Raw genomic sequence first — 16,402 nt, 5'->3', positions numbered from 1 at the left:
TGTCACGTCGTTATCATGTTGTTCATTAATTCAGCAATGCTTAATAATGCAAAACCAGCAACAGCAGGCAAGTTTGAATGATGCATTGTTCCCCGAGACAAGTGAGAATAAAAAGTTTTCACATCAGGAGACGAGGGATGCTTATATCATGTTTCAATCTCGTTTTTTTTTTGTTTTTTTTTTCAAATCTATTCCAAATGTAACACAATGGAAACAGATCCAAACACAGTCTCAGATGTGTGTGTTAAATACATGGAAATTAAGTGTTTTCTCAAACTGAGTGCACAGTATCTTCAGTGTTGTTGACAGACTCGGTACCTTTTGCATCAGAGCTCCCCTCGCTGGTGACTGACGGTGACTGCTGACGTTCAGATGTCAGCTACAGGTGGGCTCACAGTGCACGGATCAGTCTTTTGTGATGTTGTATCGGAAGTTTGTGTGCGTGCATGCGTGCGTGTGCTCAAGAAAGTGACTCATTTGCTATAAAGCCATAAAGCTTAGTCATGTTAATGGACTGACTGTGTTTGGCCTTAGTTCAGCTGTGAAATGACAAAGTAGTTCGGTCTGTTGCTGGTTCAGATTGTTCAGTTTAGTTCAAGATGAAAGCACCATGACCAGTGTTTAGAGCTACAGCGGATCACAGCAGTGTCCTGACATCAAACTAAAGTATAAGGGCTACCTTGATGAGGTGTTACAGGTGATCCATTAAACCTAATGAATGCAGAGTTATTCTGGTTTGGTAAAAAAAAAAAAAAAACCTTCTGATACAGGTAATCAGGGTAAAATATAGCATGTGCCCAAACTGCTGGTTGTGCTAGAAAAAAAGTGGTGCCCTTGTAGTGGAGAAAATATCATAAGGTGCCCATCTTGGTGTGCTTCCAGTGTCAAAAATATGAAACACTACCCTTTAGGGTGCCCTTCTAGCGGAGTAAACTTGCTAAGGTGCCCTTTAGGGTGCCCTTCTACTGAAGAAAATGTCATAAGTTGCCCACTAGGGTGCCCTCTCAGTGTTGAAAACATGATAAGGTGTCCTCTGGGGTGGCCTTCTGGTGGAGAAAACATAAAGTGCCCTTTACATTGTTCTTTTTGTGGATTATGTTATTAAGTGTCCTCTGTAGTGCCTGTGCAGTTGACAAAACATGATAAATATCCCCTTTCAGTGGATAAAACATGACAAAGTGCCCTCTACAGTGCCTTTCCAGTCAAGAAAACATAATGAACGTCCTCTATAGTGCCCAGCTAGTCAGAGAAAACGGGCAATGCAAACAACTGTTGCCCTTAAAATGGAGAAAACAAGACACATTGACATGCAGACAGAAAGCTACTCTCCCTGCTAGAAATGATTTATTATGTAATTGTTACATTTTGACCAGGGTTTGGAGCATTTCCTGCTTGCTGGTGCCCCACCACATGCAGCTAATGCTTAATTTACTGCCCTGCCAAAATACTGGTTGATAATGAAACCTGTGTGCACTGACCTATAAGAAAAGGTGGTATGTTACATGCATCACCCATGTCACAGGAGAATAAACTTGGTTTTCTGCTGTCAGCTCTGCCACTTGCACGGATCTGTGAATACACAGCAGTTTTCAAGTCCCTCCATCTGAACTGTGATGTTGCCTCTCCAGGACATTGACATTGTTGTTTTCCAGCCATTGCTTTGCACATTTCTTCTTTTTCTACTGGAAAACCAAATTAAGGTTGCAGCAGGGTTTTAATGTACCCTTCTGCCTTCATAAGCCCTCCAGTGCCTTCTGCAAAGAAGCATCTCCGTGACACAGTGTTGCCAAAAGTTAGGCTCAACAAAAGGTATTTTATCTACAGCATCTATCAGATATGTAGTCTTTGTTGTTTTCAGTATTTGCCTTTAAAGCCACTCGGCCCTGCATGCCCGTCAGTGCTGCCACAGGCCTCTTAGTACAGCCTCTCTTACTAGAATGAAGAACAAATGGCCATGACTCAGTTCCTCTGGGCTCCTGGGCACCACAAAGGACTGGCTGATGTCAGTCAAGTTGGAGAGGCACCTTCAGTTTCACATCATGCCACATCACTGAGCCCACAGCTCAAATCCTGCTGCACCCAATTTCCCTCTCTGTTTGCTCCAGGAACCATATTAATTGTATTTCACCTTGATATCATTTCATGCCTTGCTAATGTGGATTTTATTTTAACATTTACCAGAGGTTGTGTTTACTTTGGCCAGCCTGATCTTTCTGCAGCTGACAGTTTGATGCTGTTGTGACCCAGATGTTGATCATACCAAAAGGGAAACCTTCAACCGAGTAATTGCACAGTGCTTTTATCAAAGTGGATCAAAGGTGTGAATCTCGGGTATTCATGGAGACTTATCAGCTTTGTTCAGCAACAGCCTCCTTTCTATTTGTATTCAGTAGAAGTTGTTTGAATCTTCTGTCCATGCTTTCAAGGACTTTAATTTGTGTGTAGTTTTTTTTTGCTTTCCCAGGATTCATAGTTCAAGGTTTCAGTGCAGCAAAATTTGGCAGTGGCAGTGAGCAGTAAATACATCGTAATCATACGATGATCATAGATACAATACCAAGATATTTATAATGATCATTTTTCAGAACTAAACAAAATCAAAATCAAAACTATAACTATTATCTGGTGAATACCAATTTAGCAACTCTCAGTACATCTTACAAAAAGGTAAGAAAAAGGTCAAAACAAATAAATACATGAGATGCCAACTATACATCAACAGTTCAGACTCAGCTCAACACAAAAACCCTTATGTCCTCAGACACGGAAAGACACATGCACATACACACCTACTATTTACTCAAGCATGTGGAGTTCATCAGGCGGTTGACGGCAGTGTAAGGGCGCTCCACAGCATTAAAGGGTGTTATCCTTTCCTTGAGATCCAACTTGAGCATGTTCTACAGCAGGTCAAAGGCTCTCACAAGTGGTACTTGTGGAAGGGGGCCTGGCCTTACTGCATTTGGAAACAAAGTAAATAACACTACATTCAACCCCACTTCAACTAAACACTAACACTGAGTGTACTTGCTTCAACCAGAACACATTCATAAATACTTCACATTAACTACACTGTGCACTTCAAAAAACAAACAAACACTGTTACCGCACTGTAAAATAATGTACACACACCACTGACCTCCCATCTCAACCGAAATGTTTATTATACCTTATGTTCTTTAATTCTTAATGAAATCTAATGACTACACATTTAGTTAGCAAATGTATCAGTGTGGTTGAACAAATTCATACAAATGTAATTAAGTATGATATAAAACAACAGGCTGGAGTCGAACCCAGGTATTAGTTGATAATGTTTAAAACTACATTTGTAGTAAAGTACCGTCAGGAAGTGATGATGAAATGCTGATTTGATCCCTGAGGTGAGAGGTCACAGCCCGCTACAGGACTGACTGTGATTAAATGCATTAGCCAGCAGCGCCGCTGTGTGGTGAAACCCAGTATTACAATTAATGCATCATAGGAACCATTGTCGCCACCGTCCGTGTTTCCTGTCGGAAGGTGGTATCTGATGGGGGGAAAAAAACAAATCAAAAGCTCAGCCTCTGTTTTTCCCGAATGATTTATCAAGAGCGAGTTTGAAGCTAGACTGCATTTGAACCTGAGTTTAGTTTCGCTCGTAGCGTCTGTCGGACTTTGTGATGTTTGTTGTAAACATGTCCGTCGTGTTTTCAGCGCTACTTAACCTTATTTCATCTTAACTTTTTTCTTTTTCTTTTTTTTTTCCCATGTACGCCACAGAGTCTGGCCACGCAGGGAACAAAACTGAGTGAGACCTCCTTCAAGGTTCTTCATACTTCACTGTGTAAGTATATATTGATAAGTGAAGCTTCCGACTGGGCCAGTGACGCTCACTTACTGACCTGCACTTCAAGGCTTTTAAAAACACAACTGCCTGCCATCTTAAAACAAATATTATCGTTTCGAGAGTTTGAGAAGTTTAACGAAGACGTGCTACGTTACGTCGTGTAAAGTGACTTTGCTGTGCCGGTTTCCCTCGACTTGAGCTCGGCTGCGTTAACATACCTGTCTTGTTTTTTTTTTTAGGAAATCTGGAAAACTATGAGTAAAGAGTCCAGGATGAAGGCAACGATAAACCAGAAGCTGACAGAGATGGGGGAGCGAGAGAGGTGACACATCGTCTGTCTTTATCTTCAGCTATGTCAGCCCATGCACAGGCTGCTTTTGTATTTGTTGCTCTATATTCGACATTAGCATGTAGGTGCATATATGCGTGTGCGTAGTACCAATAGTGTTGACATATATCACACTCAATAAAGCCCCTTACTCATTTTGAGTTGTATATTTCTCTTAATCCGCTATCAGAGGGATAATTATTCTTGTAGTGTTTTTACTCTACTCTCGCGATACCTGCACTGTTGCTGTTATTCCTCCCTACAGTTGAACTACTACCATCACCACAGAGACCGGCTCTTCTGTACTGAAAGCTGTCTGTAGTGGTTCTGGTGGCTCTACTTTCACCAGCCACCAAAACTACTGCATAGTAGTGTCCTCCTTGATTGATTGATGAAGTTAAAGACATTTGGGGTTGACACTGGGTTGAAAGTCATGCAATACCAGGTGTAGTGTTTTTAATGTTTCTGAGAATAACTTTATTCCTTAACCTTTATTTGTTAAAGGTGCACTATGTAGTTTTGGGAAAGGAATTTTAATTGGAAGAGAAAGATCTTTATTTACTAATTTATCTTTTTATACCTAAACACACTTATTAAGCATATCAGTTTTATTTTCATGACATCAATTGAATACACAATGTGACGATAAAGGACAACACTATGTCATCCTGTTTTACTTTGTTTGTATGTGGCGGACCCTGCCACCTTTCTAGCTTCAAACAGTGCTCTGGGGATCTTATTTTCCCGCTGAGAACATATGTATTCTTACCTCATTAATACACTAACTACTAAATTCATGAGGTTGAATTTCTTCTCCTCCAGTACTACAGAGTGGTCATTTTAGGGGAAAGCATGACAAACTACTGACTAATGCTGCTCCAGTCTACGAGGACAATGTCTTGAGCTCTGCTCAGCAGTGTAGTTGTATGGCTTGATATTCTCAACATGTTCGTTTTGATGGAGAGGTTGCCAGCTGTCACAAGGCAGAACCACAGGCGAGGAACTAACTCAGCAGATGCCTTGAATACTGAACTGATTTGGTTCCTCCAAGGTGGCATGCAAAAAAAAAAAGTGTCAGTCTGCACAACTCAAGTGGTGCATAGTATTGTTGTCAGCATAACAGAAATGGGATTTATCGGGTCCAAAATAACCAGTGGAACACGTGTCGTCTTGTTATTGACAGGCTGAAGGAGTTACTGAGGGCTAAGCTCACTGAGTGTGGATGGAAGGACCAGATGAAGGCTCACTGCAAAGGTACAAATCTCAGTACTGTTTTTTTTCAGACGCATAGCATAAACAGTCATGGAGTTGCTCTGCACAGCTGTAGCTGATATCATTAACGATGGCTTTGTTCTATCTAACTGTCCCAGACAGTGTGACACTGAGCCAGCATGCACAGTGTCAGGGTGCTGAACTGAAGCAATTAAATGGAATTCAGTCATCATTAACTGCATTAGCTTCACCTGCGGTTCTCCTGCAGCAACATGTCAGCAAGTCTTATGTGTGCCAAGTGTCCAAATTGTTTATGGAGTTTAATCAACATCATAACTCATGTATATTCCCTCACTTTGTTCTGCCATCGAAGCATGAAACAGATCAACACTCAAAGTGAGCAAAACACCTTCAAAATTGCAATAAATTGTCCAGAGATCAGAGAATAAGGATGATTTGGGACATAATAAAGTCAATATGTATTTGACTGATAGAAATAATGTGCAGAGGGAAGGCTAATTCTTACTATGCTTCACATTAGGGCTAAATGTATGGAGGAAAAAAGAATCATGATTAGTGGGATTGTTCATTTTTTGCATCACAACTTTTATTTTTACTGAAAAAAACTATTATAATCATCATGATGGGTCATCTGTTGAGGTCCGTACCAAACAAACATGTATATTTTGAGAACAAGAATTATAGGCCAGGACATCTCTGCAGCACCACAGATAGCTTATGCAATCTGCCATATTGCCATTTTGATAATATTTGGATTAATTGTGCAGCTTTAGTGAAAATATCATCTATTTTTCTTTTCTTTTTTTTTTTGTAGAGGTAATCAAAGAAAAAGGCTTGGAGCACGTGACTGTGGAGGACCTGATGGTAGAGATCACTCCTAAAGGAAGAGGTAACTTAACTGGACTATTTGGAAGAACTGATGGTGACACACATGCACCGTCAGCTCTCTAATTAGACAAGACAACATTATTAAATACATGTTAGTACTCTTCTTGCTTAGTGTACAGTCAAGTTAAAACATTTTTGCTTTTGTACAACAAGGGCCTTTATCTAAACTTAGCAATTTGCAGCTATCATAGTGTACGCACATACCAATTACCTCACCGACAGTAGCCTCGGTAGGAGGTGGTGCAGTCACGAGATGTTATGTGTCCAGTAATGAATGTGGGTGTGAGCATATACTCCAGAGTTTTGCAGCACTAAATGCGTTTAACTGCATCTTTGTGAAAGAATAAGCAGTACTGATGGATGTGTTTCTCTTTCTCTCTCTCTCAGCCTTGGTGCCAGACAGCGTCAAGAAAGAGCTTCTCCACAGAATACGAGCCTTTTTAGCTCAGCACGCCACCTGATGTTAGTATTCCTTTAGACCACTTGCCTATACTGTCATGATTCAGAAGAAAATTTTTAAAGAATGAATGTACTTGAGTTTTAAACGTTTCTATTTCATTATCATGCATTTCTGTAACATACTGACTCACACTTTGCTATTTGGTTGTGTGTTTTAACTCGTTCTTTTACCACAGTGGTAAATGCACAGGGTGGCTGCATTGTTTTAGAAGTGTCCAACAGTAACATTTGCTAATAAAATGCCTTAAAAGAAAGCATGTTATTGTCTTAAAGTCTTTTTGGGAAGGTATTAAATCTTCTTCTTCTTCTTCTTCTTCTTCTTTTCTTATACTTGCAAACCGCTATATGGTCTGTCTGGAAGCATTTATGAGATGGCTAGTTAGCAAACCAGCACAACATTCAGGTCCTACCCAACTTTAACTCTTTCTCCAGTACTTTCTTTTTAGCCATTATTCTGTGGAGCAAGTCTCATTTATGTCAATTTAGAGTACAATGTATGCCTTACACATTTCCCATCCGAATGTACCCATGAGGACTAAGTATACAAAAAGTTAGGGACTAAATATAAGTGGATTACAGGCTCATTTAGCCTCATTTCAGATGTATTTGGACACATTATCTGGAACTGAGTTTGCCATGTTTTCAACTTTCTGATGTTTATTTTTAATGCAAAATTAGCTCGAAATATAAACAATGGAAGTGAAACTCTAACAGTCTCAGATTTAAGCCTCTGATACATGTGGACTCCTCAGTGTACTTACCTTGCCAGTATGGGTGCTTTAACCCCAAACTCAGGCATGTTACAAAACTATCTCACCTAACGTAAATAATACCCACAGTTGTCTTCTCTGTATAAGATAAGCTGCTAAAGTAAAGTTTCTGATTAGCTCAACTTTTTTTAAATGGTCATTATATAGATTTTCTTTTAGGCTGGCTTTGGGTGGAGACATAGTGACTGATCGCATGCTTGTGTTTGGTGTCATCATGAAACAACCCAGGAAGTATATACTTAAAGATAATATTAATGACACTTACATTAAAATGTTTAACTCTTCACTATTATGGTATCAAGGAACATGTCTCCATTTACTCACATAAGACAATAAAATGACCTGACAATGTATGAAGTTAATTTCATGGGGAAAGTTGGATTATTATTTGATCCATAAATAAAGTCTTATTTGATGTGTGTTAAGTATACTGCAGTAGTCTTAAAACATCTTTATATGGGTCTGAAATCATCACTATAATGTAACTGAATTATCTCCAGTAGCTAAAGAGACAGAATGACTTATAGTTTGTCTGTGTCATTTTGATATTCTCCCTCTAGCTTCACCATAGGCCCTCATGTAATTCAGTATTAAACAAACAAAATAAAGTCTTGTGGGGACACTTCATCAAATGTGCTTAAGTCCTTTTCCATTGCTCTTCACATCTTAATGAGGAGCAAACTGTACGTTTAGTGTGCTGTCCCAGCATGCAGCTTCACACCTGGTCCTTCAAAGATGGAGCCAGAGCAAAAATGTGACAAATGAGAGAAGGAAAAAAAAAACGAAATGGCAGACGGGAAGAAAACAGTTATTTACCGTAGTAGCATGAATCACGGCCAGCTGGTGCCGTGAATTAACACTGTCCTTTGATTAAATGGACTTAAATCCAGAGAACCCGCGATCCTGTAATGACAAGCCTGGCTTTGCTTTTACATCCCGGAATAACACGAACCTTCCCTTCCAACAGAGAGGAGGAGGAGGAGGAGGAGGAGGAGGAGGAGGAGGAGGGGGGGGAGGAGGAGAGGGGGGGGGGACAAGAGAGAGATCACGAAAAGATAAACAGTCACAGAGAGCAGTGGATGCACCGGGGGATGAATTGCCTTCACTGAAACTGGTTGTCAGATAGTTTAAATCTCCTCTGTGTGTCCTGCATGAAACAAGTGCACATGAAAAGCTCTGCTCAGTTTCCTGATTGTCCAAATCAAACTTGTGTATGTTTTTTTTTTTTTCTTTTTCTTTTGTGTCCTGTGTTTTGAGTTTGTCGTGCAGCTTCATAACCTCCTCATCAACTCAATAAAACCAGAACCATTACAGGAATGTCTGGTCCTGAAGCGGCCTTTTGTTTGGCTATTTTTTTTTTCCGTCCGCATGCTGAACCACATCATTTTGTTTTGTTGAAAAGGTCTCTATAGTTACACACGCACAGTGCCTAATTGGTTATGGATTACATTCGGAGGGGCCGTGAACCCGAAACAGCGCACCCCTCGGCACGAGTAGCGCATTAGTGGGTAGTGAGTGAGTCGGCGCTGGTCACCCACCCAAGACACGGAGTGTGTTTTCTTAGCCGAAGGACCTGCTGTGACATCAGCCCAGGTGACAACATGCTGATATACAGTGCTGTTGTGGAGGCCAAATGTAACGGCACACACGCTCCTTTAATGGCCCACATCAATCCCCATGTTATCAGCAGATCTCTCCGGGCCCCCGCGTACTGCAGAGCGGCACTGGATAGAATTACCAGTGATGCAATTTATTATCATACAGATTTTTATTTACTTTCTCACTCTCCGTTCTCAGCTTTTCTCCATCACTCAGGACCCGCACGGCCCTGCCGAGGAGCTGTACAGTAACCAGATGACTCCGCACATCATAAAAAAAAGGAAAGAAAAAAAAAAAAATAGAACGGAGTTGTCCAAATAAAAGGAAAACATGATTTAAAAATTCCCATTCTCCTATTCTCTGGCCCCGGGACTGTAAGTCTTGGATGTGTCAGGCAGGAGATTTAAATGAACCCTAAAGGACCTGTTGTGGTGATCACAGCAGCAGCTGATAGCGAGGAAGCTTTGTAGCATCCTGCGAGGCAGCCCCTGAATGAACCACCGTAAGTCAAGCGACAACAAAAAGGGCCCGAGCGCCACTATTTCACCAAAGTCAACATCCAGCTGTGTCTGAGGAGCGCTTAATGACGTTTAAAAGGAGAAGACAAACATGTGATGCATGCGCATAGGCAAGTGTGCGCAGATCTGTTCAGCACCCTCCGGAATCGGATCATTTTCGGCGTGATAGCAGCTGTGTCAATAGGCGACGGGGGCCAAAAGTGTGGCCCCCGTGCGCTGAGTCCCATAGGTGCTCCGCGGCCCTCTCTCCAGTGAAATTGGCAGCATCCAAAGACCATAAACACCTCGGTTACTGTACAAACAAGTGGGGAAAAAGGCAGAGCGGGGTGGAAACAGATGGCAGGGGGCTCCTTCATATTACAAACAAATGTTGGGAAATGATGATGTTATAGCACACTGCCTTATTTGGGAGAACAGTGCACCTGCTTCAGGGGGTAATGGTCCGTCCATGAAATACTGTACCTCCAGCCCCGCTCATGTAGCCCGCAAAGATAAATCTCTCTGTGTTTACAACAGTATATCTGACATTTCTAATTTACAGGACACCGCTATGGGCTTTTGTGTCACGTATAAATTTCCCTATCTTTTTTCATAATGGAAAGGGCAAAGGCATTGCATAAGCAGACAAAGGGTCAAAGAGGGTGTTTCAAAGCAAAAAAAGGGGGCCATGTGCTCCTACAAATTCCCAAGACCCGGTGTGCAGTTGGCCCTCTTTACTGTCAACATGTGTGAATGCCATGCTCGATAAATTTCTCTTTGAATTCCCTCACTAGAATTTATGAGACGTGCAACATGGGGCTGCAACTCTTTTGAAGCCTACACACTTGCAGCACTCGATGCCGTTTACGTTCTCGTTTTAACGGGAGGAGGAGGAGGGGAAGCAGAAGTAGGGAGAAGTTGCTGTGTAGCATCCTGCAGTGTAAAGAGTTTTAAATGTATTTACACTCTGTTGTGTCTCCTGGGAACTGTTTTCTACACACTAATGAGGCCGAGGAGCAAGTCTCGCTCTGTTATTCCTGGCATGGACGCGCCAGTCGCAGGCATACCACTCGAACTCAAACTTTTTTTCTCTCTCTCTCTCTCTCCCCCTTGCTCCCTCTCAGTAGCCCAGTGCAAATAATAAATAAGAGGAAATACATCATCCCTCTTTTCGATCCGAGAGCCAAGAGTCGCCCTGCCAAAGTTAACACAAAGCAATCTTAGGTAATGATCAGCAAATGTGTATAAAGTTTCATAGAGCATGACTTCACATAATTCTTGTTTGGATCGTGTTGGCTGGCTCCACGTCAGCTGTGATGCCGCTTGCGTTCACACACACACACACACACACACACACACACACACACACACACACACACACACACACACACAGCCTTCTCTCCCGAAGCTTGTTTGTCTCGCGCTTAAAAGCAGCACTTCTGTTTTATAAGTGCTTGTAATTGATTTGATACACTGCAACATTGTGGCAAGGATTAGCTACCAGTCATAAATTGCGGAATTTTAACAGAGCCTTTATTACATTACATACTCTCGCACTCATTCTGCGGGACGGTGTCAGATTTTCCATTCATTTACACACACCGGTGGCACGGATACCGAACATGTCATCATGGCTCAATTGATGAAAATGATTTGCTCAATGTAAAAAAAAAAAAAAAAAAAAAAAAAGAAAGAAAGAAAACTTCATTGAGCTGTTTTTAGTGCTCTACCTACAGCACAGCCAGTGTGCAGATGGAGAGCCGGGGGGTCCCCGTGCAACAACACAGAGGAAAAGAAGTGAAACACAAGCCAGACATTGTTTACCCTGTTTCTGATGTAAAGGCCACTTACTGTCGTGTCCAATGCCTAACCCTTAATTTGCTGCCCCAGCCTTTGAAGTGTGTGCATATTTCTGTTCCCTGACACTACCTTTCCTCTCTCTCTCTCTCTCTCTCTCTCTCTCTCTCTCTCTCTCTCTCTCTCTCTCTCTCTCTCTCTTTCCTGAGCCCCAGCAGTTGATATTGCAACTGGATAGGCCATGTTTCCATGTAGGGGGCTCTTTCTAGGCCCTGCTCTGATGATAGAAAACACAAGTGGGGAAGGGGAAAAGGAGTGCTGGGCGCACAGATCCACAGAGAGGCCCCGGCCCCAGCCCCGGCCCAGACAACGCTGCAGGGGATTAGAGCACACCCTGGCAGCAGAATGGTTTCACTTAAGAATTTCAGTAATCACTTTTAGGAGTGTAATATATAGCTGACCTTCGGCAGCGCCACACGACCCCCCGCTCCCCCAGCCATTTGATCAAAGGAAGCGGCAGTGGCTGTGCAAACAGGCGCTATCAGTGGACTCCAATGGATTTACTGCCTGCTTCTTCTCTCTTGTCTCCCCTGAGTCGTGTGCTGATATGCGCAGAAACCCAGTTTCATCTTACAGAACCTATTTTTCTCCCCGTACTAATTTACGGGCCAGATCATGACTTGGGGGAACTTAAAGGAGGAGGGAGGGAGGGAGGGAGGAGGGGGAGGCTCGGAGAGGCCTCAGGGAAGGGGAGAGAGTGGAGGTGGGAGCAGCTCGGGGGCCCTCGTCCACTGCCCGCTGACCGGGCCGAGCGGAGCGGCTCTCATCATCATGGGAAAAGCCCAGTAGGTGCTCTCTTCTCAGCTGGAGCAGCCAAACACCGTGGCCTGTGCTGCGCAACAATAACAGCAACCAGAAAAGGACAGAGGGCCGGCCCAGTAGGGTTTATATAGTGCCCTAAATCACAGGAGGCTCTGACAAAGGAGCGGGGAGAGAGGATGTGGGTATCATAGCAACTATTAATAACCCAATACATACTGGTGTGAACACAGCCGAGGTGTCTCGAAGGCCCTCTAATGCTATACTCCAACGATTCCTTGAGTTAAAGGAAAGGTTCACCCAAAAATGAGAATTCATTCATTGTCTACTCACCCCAAGCATAGGAAATAGAAAGCCATGTGAAGTTTTTCCAAGTTCACAAGACATTTCTGGACCTGCAGCATTCTCGTAAGGAACTGAAGTGGATGGAAGCTGCAGAGAAAAATAAATACAATGGATCCATGCAGCTCCTCCAGCAAAAGTGTGTGGAAGCCCAGGGATCCGAAATTGATTTGAAAAAGACATTATTTATTCCTCCAGTGCCCAGCCAATCTTTCAATTAAAGGTTTAGCATTTAGCTTAGCAGCTACAATGAAGATTCAGCCTTAAAAAGTGTGTAAATAACATCTTTTCAAATCAATTTCAGACTTCCTCTTGGCTTCTGGAGACTTGGATTAAGCTGTATGGAGCCAAAAACTTATAAACCCCATCTACTTCAGATTTTTAGTGGAATGCTGCAACACCATTATGCTGTGAAGTTCCAGAAATGTTTGCAGACTTTGAAACATCACCTGCCTTTCCATCAGCATGAACAAATATTATCATATTTGTGTCAATGTTTCCTTTAATAACATCTTTAAAGGTGCACTGTGCAGTTTTGGGGAAGACATTTTAATCAGAAGAGAAACTCTCCTCATTTTCATGTCTAAATAAACTGATAAACTGACCTGAAAGGACAACACAGATTTCACACTGTTTTACTTTGTTCATATGTGGCGGACCCTGCCAACTTTCTACATTCAAATAGTGTTCTGGGGACCTTGTTTTCCTCTGAGAACAGCTTGTTTATTCAGTTATGGGAAAATACATATTTCTGAGTTTGTATCATTACGCCATTTAACATTATAAATATTACAATTCTGAGCTTGAATTTCTACAGAGTGTCCCTCTAATCTGCCAGGTCATATTGCCCAAGTATGGCATTTTAATGGACTATTTTATTACTTTAAGTAACGTACCATTGCCATAAATTATGAACTGGCAATTACAGTAAACATCCCTCAACAAGAAACAGACTATCAGAAAACAATGTCAACATGTTGACCTTTAGGCTTTATAGGGAAATATCTTTCAGCTGGTCACATCCCCGGTAATCTGTAATTTGTGACTCACATGTTCTGGTCGAAATTTCATGCTCTTGTTAAAGTGTTTGTTGCAGTTTCCGCCGTGCTCGTGCAGAAATTGTTGTTTGTATTGTTCGTGATTTAAAAGGAACACCAAAAAAAAAAAAAAAGAAAAGAAAAGAAAAGAAAAAAGAAGATTTGTTGTGTTTCTATTTTAGCATGAATGCCAGTAAAAGCTGCAGGAAGCTGTGGTCTGCAGAGCTGGAAGTTCCGCTTGTGGCCAGTTGAGGGCGTCACAGAATAGATGACAGACAGAGAGGAATCTATACACTGTGCATGAAGAGGTCATTCAGTGTGCTGATGATGTATACATCATTTAAAAGATTTCCCACATAAAACTGGAAGCATTCATGGGAAATATGTTGCTTCAGGTATATTTTGATGTCCTCTGAATGATCCAGACTCGGGCAGACATGATCACTCTCCTCCTTTCCCCCTGATTTCAACTTTGATGGCCGTTTTTCAGGTGCATGAAATAAAACAAAAAACATTTAATTCATGAGATATTGAATGCAAGTGATAAAAGAGACATTAGTTCTTGAGCTGGCATGTCAGGGAGTGTTTATGTGACTCAGTTGACGACAATGCGTGCTGTGTCATTAAATGACCGCAGGAAGTCCTGTGCTTTTATGAGCTTCTTAGACAAGCTTGGGAAGGGGGGGGTAGAGAAAAATGTTTCCTGATTCGGGCACGTGAGAGCAACTCGCCACATGTTCCGTGTGTCCCAGAAACAACCGGGAACCAAAAAAAAACAAAAAAACCTACCCACACCAGGGCCCTAAAACGCGGACTTTACCCGCCTTTCATCTCAGAGGGTCACTGCAGGTCAGCCTGGATGGTACGAGAGGCTATAACATATTTGAAGGAAATAACATAAATGTACACCCTAAATACAAGTGTGGTAGTTATGCATCCCCTGTATTTGACAAGAAGTGATGAGGAGGAAGTGGAGGTGGGCAGCATTCCTCCTCAAATATTCCTGCATTCCCCTCATCAGCTGATAAGGGCCCTTGTTTGGAGAGCAAACAGGAGTTAAAGTACCTGCTATAAATGCTCTGTGGCCCTTGGACGTGTAAGTATTTTATGGTGTGACACAGCTATGGGCAGGCTGATAAGTTTGATACCTTGGCGTGTCATTACCCTATTACCGCTGGTCATTTTGATGCTAATTGGTGCTGAGTCAGTTACAGTTAGAAATAATAACGTTGTCTTTCTTTGCTGGAAAGAACTCCGCTCCGACTCGCTCAGGCTGTGATGATACAATTGCCTTGTTAGTTCGGAGTCGAGAGCCAGCTACGTTTAACTTGTGCTCAACAGTTGCTTTTGGGAAAACAGGGAGAACTCTGTTGACCCCCGTGATTATTGCTAATTTTTGCGGATGAGTGTGCAGCTCGCTGGGTGGGAGAACAAGCCATCAGGCTTAAAGATGATTAATAACGTGTCTATTTTAATTAGCATCACGCTATTCTAACCGTTCCTCTTGGCTCGGTGCTTTGCAATCGTTATCATCCAGCACCATCTCTTCCACGCACACACACCCTGTTTTTGGCCCTGTGATCGTACAACAGATACGTGCAGGCGAGCAGGTTGGGCTGTGTGTGCATGGCGTTGGTAGTGTGAATCAGCTGAGGCTCATGTGGCTGGCCTGGCCTTGCTCCCTGCGACCCAGCGGGGCTCAGCCACCAGCTGCCTAGCACCCACTACACATTCCTGCTTTATTCCCAAGCTCGCCTCCCTCAGCTACTCCGCTCAGGACAAAATGTATACCAGCTGCAACATCATTAAGTAAATGGGATCCTTGCACAGGTTTGTTTTTTTTTTTTTTTTTTCAGGGCATGGGATTGAAAAGTTATCCAAATCAGCTACATGTATAGACTACAGTGAGCTGTGTTCTTATTTTTCAGCCACATGTCAACGATGGAATGGCATTACATTGTGTGCAGGTATTCATGGTTCCAGAGGATGAATCATCTCTGCAACTACTGGATTGATTATTATTCGGAACCCAGGATGGATTGGAATAACTTCAGGAATTCTTCTTATAGGGCCTTCATCAGGTTATATGTATACGATTTATCTTCATTAAAATAAGCATTAAAAAGCTTTGTATTCCAACTGTAATTACTGCAGCACGTTTTTGTGGTGATGTAGAGAGGAGGGAGGGGAGGGAGGGGTGTGTTAACTGCAAAAGAGACAGGAAGATAGCTAAAATGACAACAACGTTTACCACAGCTTTAAACTTATAGCCAAATACTTCCAAAACTAACGTTTAAGTTTCATTTAATCATCATTTAGGTTGTACAATGAAAGCAAGGTACTGTTTTTTTATGCTACATCCAAAACAAAAAGCTGTTCATTTAGCTTCAACTGTACAGTGCTTTCTGTGTGTCACGCTGGTTGGGAAATGGTATTTTAAATATTGTACCTTACCACTAGCATGCCAGCATTGTAACTGTGAGTGTTTTAGCAGGCTGCTGTTAGCATAAGCACTGTGTACCTAAAACAACCTGAAGCAAAAGACCATGACTCTCTATTATTATTATAGCCTTGCATGGACACTGGAGAAGGGTCTGGCTGCACCCATTATCATTCTGGTAATAGGGAAAAAAGCTCTGGCTTGTTGTCGTATTTCTTTAAACCAATCACAATCATCTCGGGTTGAGTTAAGCCCAGGATGCATCAACAGTGCCCCTCAGCGATGCCAAAACGATTGCATCAGAGGCTTAAAATGGTCGTATATTAACAAAAAATAACAACCACAAGAAGAAAAAGGCGAAAAA

At 42.2% G+C, this 16,402-nt stretch overlaps 1 protein-coding gene across 1 annotated transcript; it reads left to right on the top strand.

Moving 5' to 3' along the window:
* Window positions 1–3,550: 3,550 nt before the first annotated feature.
* eny2 (ENY2 transcription and export complex 2 subunit) lies at window positions 3,551–6,994 on the top strand. The gene is made up of 5 exons (XM_037076003.1): window positions 3,551–3,826; window positions 4,069–4,151; window positions 5,341–5,411; window positions 6,205–6,279; window positions 6,666–6,994. The coding sequence occupies exons 2-5, from the start codon at window positions 4,084–4,086 to the stop codon at window positions 6,737–6,739; spliced, it is 288 nt and encodes a 95-aa protein (XP_036931898.1). The 5' UTR covers window positions 3,551–3,826; window positions 4,069–4,083; the 3' UTR covers window positions 6,740–6,994.
* The last annotated feature ends 9,408 nt before the right edge of the window (window positions 6,995–16,402 follow it).

Source organism: Acanthopagrus latus, chromosome 17 (assembly GCF_904848185.1).
Source record: "Acanthopagrus latus isolate v.2019 chromosome 17, fAcaLat1.1, whole genome shotgun sequence".
Classification (NCBI taxonomy): Eukaryota; Metazoa; Chordata; class Actinopteri; order Spariformes; family Sparidae; genus Acanthopagrus; species Acanthopagrus latus.
The sequence above is the reverse complement of the archived record's forward strand: the minus strand, read 5'-3'. Positions and strand labels throughout refer to the sequence as shown.